The 14,579-nt window shown below is 39.7% G+C and overlaps 1 protein-coding gene across 1 annotated transcript in view; it reads left to right on the top strand.

Moving 5' to 3' along the window:
* Positions 1-14,579, top strand: part of CD109 (CD109 molecule) — a 114,492-nt gene that overhangs the window by 11,314 nt on the left and 88,599 nt on the right. The window contains exon 3 of the mRNA XM_036316684.1: positions 10,880-10,908. Within this exon, the coding sequence (XP_036172577.1) occupies positions 10,880-10,908 (29 nt within the window). The remainder of the gene's footprint in view (positions 1-10,879; positions 10,909-14,579) is intronic.

Raw genomic sequence — 14,579 nt, 5'->3', positions numbered from 1 at the left:
TAGTTAGTTAGACAGGGCATTTACTATTTTGAGAATTCTCAACATTTCTTTTTTTTTTTATTATTGCTTAAAGTATTACAAAGGGTATTACATATGTGTCCTTTTTGCCCCCCCCCCCCCCCTGCCCTTGACAGTCCCCTAGCCTCCCCTATCCCCCAGTGTCTTATGTCCATTGGTTATGCTTATATGCATGCATACAAGTCCTTTGGTTGATCTCTTACTCCCCTCCCTCCTGCCCCCCAATCCTCCCTGGCCTTCCCGCTGCAGTTTGACAATCTGTTTGAGGCAGCTCTGCCTCTGTATCTATTATTGTTCAAAAGTTTATAATGGTCTCTATTATCCATGAATGAGTGAGATCATGTGGTATTTTTCCTTCATTGACTGGCTTATTTCACTTAGCATAATGCTCTCCAGTTCCATCCATGCCGTTGCAAATGGTAAGAGTTCCTTCCTTTTTACAGCAGCATAGTATTCCATCGTGTAGATGTACCACAGTTTTCTAATCCATTCATCTACTGATGGGCACTTAGGCTGTTTCCAGATCTTAGCTATGGTGAAGAGAATTCTCAACATTTCTTAGGCGCAAATTGTATATGGCACAATACTGGGTGGCATGAATGTTTGATGATCACATGAAGTTCTTGTCCTTATGCTCCTCTTAGGGAAGAAAGATAGGTTTCATTTCATGTGGCAACTTGAGTTGATGGTAGAGGTTGCTTGGAGTGCTGTGCTGATGACAGTTTCAAGATCAAGTCTGGGAATAGACAGATTAGCTCTGTCTTCCATGGACATGAGAATGGGGACTGTGGTATGAAGCCTGCAAGTGAGCCTATTGGGTTGAGGAGAAATGATTGCCTACAGGGTTACATAGGGGATAGAAGTAATAACAACATAGATAAGAGAGAAAGGATGGAAGAGTGATGCATCCAAATACTAACACCAGATTGCACTAAGCTACAGGGGAGGGACGGGGAGATTATGAGATTTTGTTTGGACTAATATTTTAGAAGAATTAGCTGGGTCTGTCGTGTACAGTTTGGGGGACACAGTGGATTAAAATGGGGGCCCTGGAGGCACATTGGAATTGAACCCTTAGCACTACCTGCTACTATCTATGAGGCCTTGGGGCAAGTCATTTCATCTCATTTAGTCTCAGTTTATTTATTTCTATAATAACAATAACAATGGTACCTACCTCAGAGCATTGTTGTGAGACTTAAGAGAGACTTTAAAGTGCCCCGCCATGACCAGTGTGGTTCAGTTGGTTGGGCTTCATCCCTGTGCACCGAAGGGTTGCTGGTTCGATTTTCGGTCAGGGCACATGCCCAGGTTATGGGCTCCATCCCTGGTAGGGGGTGTGCAGGAGGCAGCTGAATGATATCATATTGATGTTTATCTCTCCCTCTCCCTTCCTCTCTCTAAAAATCAATAAAAAATCTTTAGAAAACAACAACAAAAAACTGCACTGTCCAATACAGCAACCACTAGCCACATGTGGTTTTGAGCACTGAAAATGTGGCTCGTACAAATTGAGATGGGCTGTGTGTGTGAACTACAGACTGGATTTTGAATACTTAGTACCAAAAATTCACCGAAACTCAATAATTTTTATATTGATTACATGTTCAGTGGTTAGATTTGAGATATATTGGGTTAAATAAAATGTGTTATTAAAAATAACTTCACCCATTTCTCTTTTCTTTTTTAATGTACCGCCTTACAATGTTATCATAGTGCCTGGCACATTGAAGCAACTGAGAGTGTAGCTGTGTTGTATCTGACGTTTCCCAGTACATTGGGGCCTTGACTTACGAGTGTCCCGACTAATGACTTTTTCGAGATACGAGCCGTCTCTCGGCCGATTTTTTGCTTTGAGTTGCGAGCTAAAATTCAGGTTACGAGCCAGCTTCAGATACCCCACCGCTAGTTGGCACAGCGAACGTCACAGTGAACGCCACAACATCAGCCCGGCATTCAATTCATTGTAATGGTGAAAATTGATTTGACATACGAGTAATTTGAGTTACGAGCTCCGTCACAGAACGAATTAAACTCGTAAGTCAAGGCCCCACTGTATTAGATATTAGCACTGACGTCTCTCTCAAGCCTGGAGTATGGGTCAGGCCTCTCTTGATGGCTGTTTGACTCTGACTTGAGTGGGCCTTCAACCTTATTCTATGTTCCCTGAGGAAGGAGGAAGTCTCCCTCAAAAGAGAACCCTCCTATAAGGGTGTAAAGGGCCAGAGGGTAAACGCTCCAGGTTTTGGTGGCCTTATGGTCTTTGTGGCAGCTAGTCAGCTTCCCCTTGGTGGTGAAGGCAGCCATGGAGAGCACACAGCAAATGAGTGTGCTGTGGACCATCGGAACTTTACGTATGGAACTTGAATTCAGAGTTCATATAACTTCCATGTGTCACAAAATATTGTTCTTTTCATTTTTTTCCAGCTATTTAAAAATGCAAGATCATCAGCAGTTCATGAAATATACAAACAACAGTCATGGCCAGATTTGGCCCAGGGGCCATAGATTGCTGCCCCTGTCGTAATAAATACCCTATGCATTTAGCAGCCCACAGCCTTGTTCGACTCTTGGTTTTTCATTTGTACTGGACCTAACATCTAGTTTATACTGTATCCTTTTATTTATTTTACTTTTAGTGGGTTTTTGTTTGACCTAATTTACACTCAGCAGTCTAAATGGGACAAAAGGTTATTTATGAAACTCATATTTATTGAGGTATTTGTAAACAAGGGAGGCAGGATAGAAATAAATTAGAGTATGTAAGGGAACAAAGGAGATATTTTTGGTTCGTTTTGCTTGAAATACTTGTGTTTTCTGTATAGCTTGTATTCACTGATGAGTTATAAAGTGACATTAAATTGTGAAGCAGAAACATTATATTTTAAGGTTTTATCCTCCACGGATTTTGGTGGAAAACTCCATTTTTCACTTTGTCCATTACTATCAAAGAAATTGTTGAATAATGAGAGAATATTTAATAACTTGGTAAAAGTGGTCAAAATTTTTAGCTTAAAAGTAATATACCCAAGTTTATTACTATATGGTACATTACTGAATAGCAGAGAGCTGCCAAAAAGAATTAAACAGTAAATACTGAGTCAGGCGTATAGTAGAAAATCTTTTTTTTTTCATAGAAGATATTTCTGGACCTAGTGGATTTCCAATTACACACTACTCTTTCCTTCCAGCGCTTCTCTACAGAGCTATTTTGTGAGCACAGATGTCAGAAGAGGCGGCATATGGTGTTATAGAGTGTGTTTAAAAAGTTAAGGAAAGGTTAGTTTTTGTGTATGCTTATTATACAATTTAAAAATAGCTTTGACTCTATTTGTAAGTCAAAAGGCCAGCTCTCAGGCTGTGCCAAGCGTGAAGCCTTAAGACAAGGTTTCTTTTGAGTGGCTCGGTGACACTGGGAAGGAGGAAGCTTCTGAAGGTTTAGATGGACTTTTTCTGGTTCTACACAAAAATGACCCGAGTTTTTCACAGTAAGGGTAAGAAGGACTTCATGTGGCAGAGGGCATCTTTTCTTGGTGATTTTCTCGGTGCACGGTTTAGTGAGGTTGTGACGATTTCCCGTGTCTGAGTGGATCCTTGCCAAAAGAGAGAGGAAACTTCACAACAACTTGTAAATACTGTGTATTTCATCCTCAACCTAGCAACAGCAGAGAAAGAGATGACTATCCCTCGTCTACACGCCCACTACACCACCCCCACGTTTATGTTTTGGTGGTGTACGTTATTGCTAGGATGTTAGGACTTTCAAATAAGACTTAATAATTGCCTAGGCGATTCCAAGCTGCGTTTGTAAATTTAGAGGGAAGACAACAAGTCGAAAAAAATGTCAAGTACTCCCAGTTGACCTTTTAATAAGGACACGTAAGAGCAGTGCGTGGGCCTTCAATGGGATCTCTCTCCTCATCCTTGAGTCACTGAAGCCAGCAAGAGTCCGGGGTGGGTGGGCATCTCTGCCTCTACGCTCTAGCTTTTGGGGGCAGCTTCTGTTTCTGCCTCTGTCTTTCCTGGGTCTGTGAATGGACATGGCCACGTGTCAGAGCAGGGGGACCCAGGCATGTAGTTCCAATTTCTTGCTAATGATGAAACCCACCAAAGGTTTGACTCTATTAAGAGCTGCATTAAAAAGAAAAGTTCTATGAAATGGTGTCTCCTGCACTTCAAATCTAGGGAGCTGATTTTGATTGCTAAAATGCTTGCCGTCCAATTAATCAAACTACTATTTATTTAGTTTGTAGACCCATAGCTATTTTTTACTTTCGCCTTGCCAGGTGTCACTTAGATAAACAGAAATTATTCCTCCCTTCCCCTCCCCTTGCACGTCCCACCCCTCCCCTCCTTGCCTCCTACTTAGTCTTTGTAAATTTGCCAGTGGTGGGAGGTAGGCGGTGTGTTAGGCCTTGAAAGAAAGGAAGCATATTGTTTCCTCTGGTCACTAGGCTGACAAAATAGTCAACCCTGATGATATGTCCTAAAGTAATGAAAAATAAGTAACTCTCAATAATCAAGGGTGCAGGTTTGCTGGGGCGCTCAGCTCACTGCAGTTTAATTTTTTTAAAAAAAATATATTTTACTGATTTTTTACAGAGAGGAAGGGAGAGTTAGAAACATCGATGAGAGAGAAACATCAATCAGCTGCCTCCTGCACACTCCCCACTGGGGATGTGCCCGCAACCAAGGTACATGCCCTTGACCGGAATCGAACCCAGGACCCTTGAGTCTGCAGGCCAATGCTCTATCCACTGAGCCAAACCGTTTAGGGCTGCAGTTTAATTTTTTTGGTTTATTCCAGTCTGGGACTTTGTGGTGGATGCCTTGCTGTACCACCCAGATACAGCCCTTCAGGGATAAGGACTCATTGCCTCAAGCTCTGGGAGTGTTGCCACAGGCTCTCAGGGCCAGCGCCCTTTGGGGATTACATCAGCTAAACAAGGCCCCCTTGCCAGAGGGGCACCCCTCCCTGGGAGGAGGTCAACCCCTTCTTGGGTGGGGGTCCAGCCAACTCAGAACAACTCTCAAGGGCTATGGCTGCTTCTCAGCGCCCCTAGTGGACGTCTCTTGAGCCTGCAGCTCTCTCCCCTTCCTCTCCCTAGTCCTGTCTCATTCCCTTCCCGTCTCTTCCGTTCTCCAGGTGCCCATCCTAAGACACTCCCTACAAAACCTCTTGCACTTTAGTCATCATCTCAGAGTTGGAACCCAGCCTTAGATGTGGTTATTGTTTTACTTTGCTTTGAAGAGGGATTTTTCAGATCTTGAAATTAACTTCAAATGTATCGTAACTGTGTAATGTGAAGAACTGATATAAGAGTTGGGAAATTTTCTCGTTTTCATATATCCTTTTCAGAAATTGTGGTATAGCATGAGTTATTTTAAAATTAGTTTCACTGCTGCAGTGCTTAATATAACTATAAGGTTTGGGAGAAACATTATGGAAGAAGAAACCTTAGGTTCTGGGGACAACAGACATAAAGTTGGGGGGAGAAAGGAATCCGAGATGACTGAGATTTTGAACCTCTGTGACAGAAAGTGGGGTGACATCAACATACACCAGCAGGCTCTCCAGGCTGTGGAACTTTTACAATAGTCAAAGATAAGAGAATAAAACTACAAAAGTACAACTGCTGTTTTCATACTGAGAGGAGAGTAGTGGTTTCGAGATAGGGCCCAAGAGCCAGGCTGCCGGGTTAGAATCTTGGCTCCCTTGCTTTTTCTGTGTGACCCCGGCCAAGTCACTTAGTGTTTGTGTGACTCAGGGTTCTCATTTGTAAAATAAGGATAATAATGCTTAATAGGATCATGGTGAGGATTAAACCAGTTAGTGTATGTAATAGCTGTAGAGCACTCTAAACAGTATCTATATTGTTATTGTATTCACAAAATCAAAAATATTACACACAGTCAGAGCTGTTGGTGGTTTTATTGCTTCTGAGCAAAATTTTCATTCTTCCATCCTCTAGACCAGCACTGTTCAATAGGAGTATAATGGTACCACCTATGTAATGTAACATTTTCTTTTATTTATTTACTTTATTGTCTAAAGTTTGTAATATAACATTTTCTAGTAACCACATTAAAAAAGTAAAAAGAAACAGATGAAATTAATTTTGATGATATATTTTATTTAACCCAATAATGCATAAATATTATCAGTTCAACATGCTGTCACTATAAAAATTACTGAGATAGTTTACATTCTTTTTTTTGTTTTAAGTCTTAGAAATATGGGTTGTATTTTACACATGAAGCGTATTTCAGTTGCTTAATAGCCACTTGTGGCTAGAAGCTACTGTATTGGACTGTGTGCAGCTTCAGAGGTTTGCTAGTTAACCTTTTTCAATGTCAAAAGTGTCCCAGTTAGTTATCACTGTGAATGAACCAACTCCAAAACTTAGTGGCTTAAAACAACAATGGTTTATTAATTCTCATGCGTCTCACTCACTCAGCGTTGTACACACAAGACTGGTGATTATTGGCTGACCTGTTTCTTACCATGATAGTTGTGACATTTTCTAATTCCATGATTCCTTCTACATTTATTAGTTGGAATTCTATGGTAAAGAAGAACTTTTTCTTCTCCCTCATTTAGTCTTTTACTTAATTATATAGCAGCACAAACTCATAGACTCTTGTTTTTTTCAGTAGGTTATAATCCATTATTTATTTGAATGCTCAAATTGTCTTACCATTATATATCATTATATAGATATAGTCATATATTCATGATTTTATGTATTTTTTGCAGATTTTCCGTATTACTCTTGCCCCTACACATGTATAGCTTCCACCAGTATCAACATCACTCACCATAATGGTACATGTTTTTAAAACCAAAAATGAACCTATATTGACTCATCATACCATCATAATCACCCCAAATCCATAGTTTACCTTAGGTTTCACTCTTGATTTATACATCCTATGGGTTTGGACAAATGCATAATAATGTACCCATCATTATAATGTCATACAAAGTATTTTCACTGCCCTAAAAGTACTCTGTGCTCTGCCTGTTCATCTCTCCCTGCCTCCCCCCTGGCCACCACTGATCTTTTTATTGTCTTTATAGCTTTGCCTTTTCCACAACTTTATAGGGTTGAAATTATATAGTATGCAGCCTTTTCAGATTGGCTTCTTTCACTTAGTAATACGCATTTAAGTTTCCTTCTTTTCTTGTAATGGCTTAATAGCTCTTTTCTTTTTAATGTTGCATAATAAGCCGTTGTCTGGCTGTACCATAGTTTATTTATCTAATCACCTACTGAGGACAACTTGGTTGCTTCTAAGTTTTGGCAATTATTGCCCCGGTTGGTATGGCTGGGTTGGTTGGAGCATCATCAGGGCACATGCCTGGGTTGTGGATTCAATCCCCAGTCGGGGTGTGTGTGGGAGGCAACCGATCTCTCACATTGATGTTTCTCTCGATTTCTCTGTTTCCCTTCTTCTCTGAAATCAATTAAAAAATGTTTTGGCAATTATCAATAAAGCTTCTATAAACACCTGTATGCAGGTTTTTGTGTGCACATACATTTTCAACTCCTTTGAGTGAATTACCAAGGAACATGATTGCTGGAATATATGGTATGAGTAAATTTTATTTTGTAAGAAACTACCAAACTGTCTTCCAAAGTGGCTGTACCATTTTGCATTCCCACCAACAATGAATGAGAGTTCCTATTGCTCCACGTCCTGGTCAGCATTTGGTGTTGTATTTTGGACTTTGTCTCTTTTAATAGGTATATAGTGGTGTCTTGTTTTAACTTGCATTTCCTTGTGATGTGGAGCATCTTATGCTTATTTGCCATCTGTTTATTTTCTGTAGTGAAGTGTCTGTTCAGGTCTTTGACCTATTCTTTTTTAAGTCTAGTTTTATATTTTTAGTATGTCTTTATTGATCTTAGAGGAAGGAAGCAGGATAGAGAGATAGAAACATCCATGAGAGAGAAACATGGATCTCTGCCTCCTGCATGTCCCCTACTGGGGATCCAGCCAGCAACCCGGCATGTGCCCTGACCGGGAACTGAATGGGTCCCTTCTAGCTTCATGGGTTGATGCTCAACCACTGAGCCACACCAGCTGGGCTGATCCATTTTTTTAATCAATATATTTTTTTAATTTCTTGAGTTTTGAGAGCGCTTTGTATATTTTGGCTAGCAATCCTTTATCAAATGTGTCTTTTGCAAATATTTTTTCCCAGTCAGGCTTTTCTTTTTATTCTCTTGACACTGTTTTTTGTAGAGAAGTTTTTAATTGGAATGAAGTCTAGCTTATCAATTATTTCATACATCAGGTCTTTCCTGTTGTATCTAAAAAGGCATCATCATACCCAAGGCCACCTAGGTCTTTTCCTTATGTTATCCGCTAGGAATTTTATAGTATTGCATTTTACCTTTAAGTCTATGATCCATTTTGAGTTAAATTTTGTAAAGGTGGTAAGGGCTGTGTCTAGATTCATTTTTGTTGCATGTGGATGTCCAGTTGTTTCAGTATCATTTGTCGAAGAGACTCTCTTTACTCCATTGTATTACCTTTGCTGCTTGTCAAAGATCAACTGACTATATTTAAGGTGGTCTATTTCTGAGCTTCAGTTTAGTATAGACTATGTCATTTCAAAAAAAAAGGTGTCTATTTCATTACAAATAAGAACTAATGAGTAGAAGTTTCTTCCCTTAAGTTGAAATATTTCCAAAGCATGATTACATTTCAAAGTTAAATCTTGTGCAAATTAAAGCCATCTCATGTCAATATTTGGCTAAACAAAAAAAGGTCCAGCAGAAATGCTAACCCCAGGTGCTAGGATAACAGTGTAACCTGGGACAGTCCTGGAGAGGGTTCACCATGTCTAAAAGGCCTCTCATGATCCGTTCCTCACCCGTAGGACCCTCTCCCTGCCTGTCTCACCCAGATCTTTGCTTTGCTAGGCTCATGTTCTACTCCTGCATTTCCTGCTACTCTGCCTGGAAACACTTTGTCTCCTTCCTCACCTGGCTAATTTCTCCTTATCCTACAACCCAAGACTGTGGCATCAGTTTCTCTAGGCACTTTCCCTTGATCCTCTGATGTGCTCCCTGCCCTACCTCTATTGCAGCCCTTGTTTAATTGCTTCCCCTTCTTCACCTTTTCAAAACATTTTTAGTCCAATGTCCTGTTACTTAAGACTCCTGCTCTTTGCTTCCTAGGGTGGCAGTTATTGGATAAACTGATCTGTGCTAGGTAGGATAAGTGATTTTGCTGAATTGCTTATCTGCTCCTGAAAACATATTTGATTTTCAATGAGGCAGTGGTTTTCAGCGTGGGTGTGCACACATCAGGGAGTGCGTAAGCCCATTTATAAGGGTGTAGAACATGTGCTTTTATTGCTATAATTTTACTGAGCAAAACTAAGAAATTAAGGTTTTCTAATATTTAATATTTTGTTTGAGAAAGGCATGTATAAACTTTATAAATCTAAGTTGACATTGGTAGTGTGTACTAAATAGCTTATTTTATTATTATTATTATTAAATATGTTTTTATTGGTTTTTAGAGAGAGGAAGGGAGAGGAATAGAGAGATAGGAACATCAATGAGAGGTACATCATTGATCGGCTGCCTCTTGCATGTCCCCTACTGGGGATTGATCCTGCAACCTGGGCACATGCCCTGACTGGGAATTGAGCCAGTGACCTCTTAGTTCCTGGGTTGATGCTCAATTGCTGCACCACACCAGCTGGGCCTAAATAGTTTATTGATTGAATGCTCCATCACAGAAATTTGAAGACCACTGTTACAGAGTCACGCAGACATTCCCAGTGGGTAACTCTTCCAGCTTCCTTGCACTATAATGGCTTATATTTATCAAGTGTTACCTATGTGCCAGGTGTTGTTCTATATACTTCACAGACATGGACATACTTATTGCTTAAAACCATGTTATGAGGTTGGTATGATTGTTAGCATCCTCATTTTATAAATGAAAAAACTGACCCTGGAGACTCAGATAACTTGGTCAGGGACGCGGGTAGTATGTGACTGGTTCAGGATAGATTCTAGAGGCCACTTGCTTAACCCTTGTTCCGTATGGGCTGCCTGCCTGCCTGTCTGTTCCCATGGGCTAGCTAGGCACATATGGCCTTCAGGAGGAGAGGGACTGTGTTTGTCTTGTTTGTTGTGGTTCCCTTAATAAATATTTCTTAAGTGAATGAAGGGACTGAGGGTCTGTCACCATCTCTAAATTCATGCCACTTAAATGGGAACTTTGGATAAGTAATTTTTTATTTTTAACACGAAATACTTTTTCCCTTGAAATAAATGGATCTGACGAAAAAGAAAAAAAAAAGACATGAGTTGAATTAGCAGTCCTATGTTTAGAAACTTTACATGAAAAAAGTCTGCGTTACTCTAATACTAATGAGCCAGTTATGAGTCCCAGCTCACCACTGACATGACTAATGCCTTCCTTTTCTTGCTTTATCACGAGGGGATGAGAACATAAGAACTAAACCTCAGATTCCTTCTGTAGATTCTCTGAAGTGTTGCTCAAATGTGTATATTAAAACAGCACCAGGAGCAGCAGCAACCATGCCAACAGAAATGATAATGGAAAAGGGAAGTAAAACTTACTAACTTTTTTGGGAGGTTCACCCAGTAATAATAGCCTTTTAAGTCTGGCCCAGTTTTCCTTAATTCTTTGGCACAAAGATAAGTAATAATCTCTCAGGTGTTCTGGGCATTAACAACATTGTGTTGTTTTGACCAAATAAGTTTATGATTCCTTCCACATCAAGAATTTTAGGGGAGTCTTGCGAGTTCTGTGTTATATCATCAGATTCAAATTATGACTCTTTTTCCCCCCCCCATTTCCCTTTTAGGCTCTTTCAAGAGACTTACTCTTCCAGCAGTAAGTATCCATTAACATTTTTTGTTTCAGAAATGTGCATTTCATCAGTGAACTAAATACATTAATATTTTGTTGGTTTTTGTATCCAGTTAAATTCCTTGTGAACTTGGCTTGAGTTCAGTTGCACCTTCAGACTATCAGACTATTTAAGAATAATATTCCTTCAGGGAGATTAATTATTAGGCCTTTCAAACTTGTAGCAGAGATTTTCTTCTTGTAAAATAGAGAACTTCACTGAAGGAAATTGGCCCAGACTAATAGCACAGGAACCTGGGCTGGTTTGGTCCTACTCTGCCTTAATGAGCCCTACAGTCTCGAATATGTAATTAATGCTCCATCCCTTAGTCTCCTCATCCTGGAACAGGGCAGAGCCATGCTGAACCTATTGGAGTTTGAGGCAAAAGGAAACATCAGTGATACTGATCCTGTCTTAGTTTAAAATTTTATTTTTGTTCATAACTGAATTATTTGTATTATTTTGGATATGTTAAACTATTTACAATCATGTTATTTATCTTTACTATTGACTTTTTTGGTACCCCCTTAAATTTTATACCTGAGCCAAGTACCTCACTCACCTCACCCTAGACCTGGCCCTGGAAAAGGGGATAAGACACTGTCTTTATTTCATAATGGTGCCGGTACCCTGGAGATGAAATCAGATGTCACAGGGCTGTAACCTTTGATACAGAAGTGCAAAGGGGTTGTTATTTTGTTGAGAGAGTCATAGAATCTGATTAATAAATGTTGTTTGTGAACGAATCCTACTTCCCAGAGTTTTGATAGAGATTATCATCATTATTACTGTGTTTTGTCTTGGAGCTTCACACTAATGTGCAGTAAAGCACAGCATCCAATAGGAGGTACGCTTTGGTATACTTTTCTGAGAATAGATGACTAATGACTTTGACCCTGACACATTACATACTTATGTAGGCTCAGCATTACTTGATGAGCTGGGTTCCCCCATTACCTCCTGAAGGTTACTTGTCAAGCACATTCAGAAACCACATTCATTTTGGAGGGCTCCTTGAGGTTTTAGTGCTCCCCAACAGTCTTACAAAAGTTACTTATATTCCATACCTATAATGTTTCTTAGCTATTTATGCTTGTATTTTCCTTATGAAGAAATATACTTATTTTCTATTATTAAATAAAGTGGAGGGGAGAGGGAGGATATAGCAGGCAAAAGTCTTGGTGACAATAAAACATTAGATTGTGTTAATGAAACCTAAAACATTAGATGCTGGCCACCAGAGCCTGTGTATGTCACACTGTTGAAAGAGCATTCCAGTGAGAAGACTGAAATAAATTTTGTGTAATAGAATTGTCCTATAGCAGAAAGGAGTGGGATTTAAGTTCAGGAATCACAACTTAAAGCACAATAACTTTCTGGTTTCCTCAAAGAAGTCTGCAGTTGCATTGACCGGAAGTGCAGAAAGGCTGAGAAGAGAAGGCATTTAGACAGGATAAGGGCACTTTGACTTGTTCCAATAATGCTAGTATAAATTGCACTCATCCGAGCTCTCATTAGCTGGAATTTGGCTACTATTATTCTTTTAAGTCTTAACTATATGAAATACTAAGCCTGACATCCTATATGTGTCTTTAATATAATGCTATTTCTATTGTATGCAGCTATAGCAATATTTATTGAAAGCTTTACTAGAAATTATATTTAGGATTTATCCCTTTTTAGTAAACCAATTTTAAAGACTTAGTCATAAAATGTCTGGGAAAATTTGATAATTAGGCAAAAATAGAAGGTTCTGCATTTTTATGAGTTTTCAATTAAAATAGACCCAACTTTCTTTCTTTTTTAAAATATATTTTATTGATTTTTTACAGAGAGGAAGGGAGAGGGATAGAGAGTTAGAAACATCGATGGGAGAGAAACATTGATCAGCTGCCTCTTGCACACCTCCTACTGGGGATGTGCCCGCAACCTAAGTACATGCCCTTGGCTGGAATCGAACCTGGGACCTTTCAGTCTGCAGGCCGACGCTCTACCCACTGAGCCAAACTGGTTAGGGCATAAAATAGACCCAACTTTCAAAGTGTACTTGCATTCTGATGTTTGTAAATATATTATTTTAAATTAAGGCCTTCATGAATTTTTTGCTGTAAAATATTCATATATTCCTATTCATATTTGGATGCATTAAAACAAATGTGTTTTTAACATCTGGTTACTTATTGTTTTTACTTTTTAATACACTCCAGTTAGCCTTTAATAAGGAGTAAATAAAAAGTTAATGTTTAATACAAAGATTATTTTTTGTACAAAATATGGTAGAAAAAATTTCTTTATTATCTTATTCTCTTTGTTATTAAAGTAAAGTTAAATCACATGAGGGAGTGATTTTTAAAATTAGAAATGTTTTTAAAGTTTATGTTAGGTAAAATTACTAATATATTTTTGATAGAGACTATCATCTTTAAAAAATTTTCTCACTGTATCTGGAAAATTATTTGAAATTTCCATTGCTCTTAGTAACTGCTATTACTAATGAATGAAAGTAGGAGAAACACTATCATGTCTCATTTCCATAGACAATTGATCTTTCAGAGAAGGTGAGATGGCTTTAGACAGCCCAGATTAGAATAAGAAATCCATTTATTGTCCATCAAAGACCTTTTTGAGTGTGCCTTCCTTTTGTACCCTGGGCAGAGAGCTATCTTTTACTTAGAGGGTATATTTGCATATACACAAAACAGACCTCGCATAACTGAGAATCAACCATGCCCAGCTCAGATGCCGATTGCTATTTGGTTGATCAAAGCCCCTCGATACTGTGTACTCCAGGCTCTTGTCCTGAAGCCAGACAGTGCCCAGTTGTGGGAACTGCATCTCTCTCCAGCCCTGTGCCCTCAACTCAACACGAAGGAGTTCAGAATCTCTGTGGGTAAATAATTGGCTTTTGTGTAAGAGATATGGAGGAACCTCCTGTGAAAGACCCTCTTTATTACCAATTCTGGGAACCCTTTTTAGTAGGTGTGGCCCTAAGAAGGCAGAAGGCATTTGATCAGCAGAGATTCAGGAGCCTGTATTACCTCTGGGGTTCTCTCCACAGTGGGAAGCAGATTACACCCGTTCCAGATCTGGTGCAGAGAGAAACTTTCATAAAAAGTATTTGGAACCCAGCATATCTTCTTCAGTCTCCTTCTCAGTATGTCCCTCTACTGTTAACAGTGAAGGGCCAAGTTCTGTGCCTACATTCAGGACCTGTTGTGCCATCCGGAGCCCACGGGCCACCCCGAGCTGTGTGACGATGCTCAGGTCCACAGAGACACCTAGGAAGGCCTACTGATGCCCCAAGTGCGTGTTGTCTTCTCTGACTTTCCAGCGCTGGGATCGGCGCCTTGGCTTGGAGGATCCCATACAACCTAAATGTTACATATGGGGCAGCGGGGTTTCTAACAGGGGAGAGTTGAGAAAGAAAATTAGGGCAACTGGAAGGAGCAGAAAGACAGTCAGTACCATCCCCTCCTGAGGCCGCGTCAGCTCCCTGAAGGAGGGTGGACGAGGGAACAGAGTAAATGGTTTTGGACCCATTCGTGTTTATTCTAATTCTCTAATTCTTTGACCTCCTGTGGCTAATAGGCCTTTTTAGCTTCAGGCCTCTGCATCATTAATTTGATAGAAGTCTTTAATGTACTTTCTGTTCTGG

The sequence above is a fragment of the Myotis myotis genome, unplaced genomic scaffold, assembly GCF_014108235.1.
Source record: "Myotis myotis isolate mMyoMyo1 unplaced genomic scaffold, mMyoMyo1.p scaffold_m19_p_7, whole genome shotgun sequence".
In the NCBI taxonomy this organism is placed as follows: Eukaryota; Metazoa; Chordata; class Mammalia; order Chiroptera; family Vespertilionidae; genus Myotis; species Myotis myotis.
The sequence above is the reverse complement of the archived record's forward strand: the minus strand, read 5'-3'. Positions and strand labels throughout refer to the sequence as shown.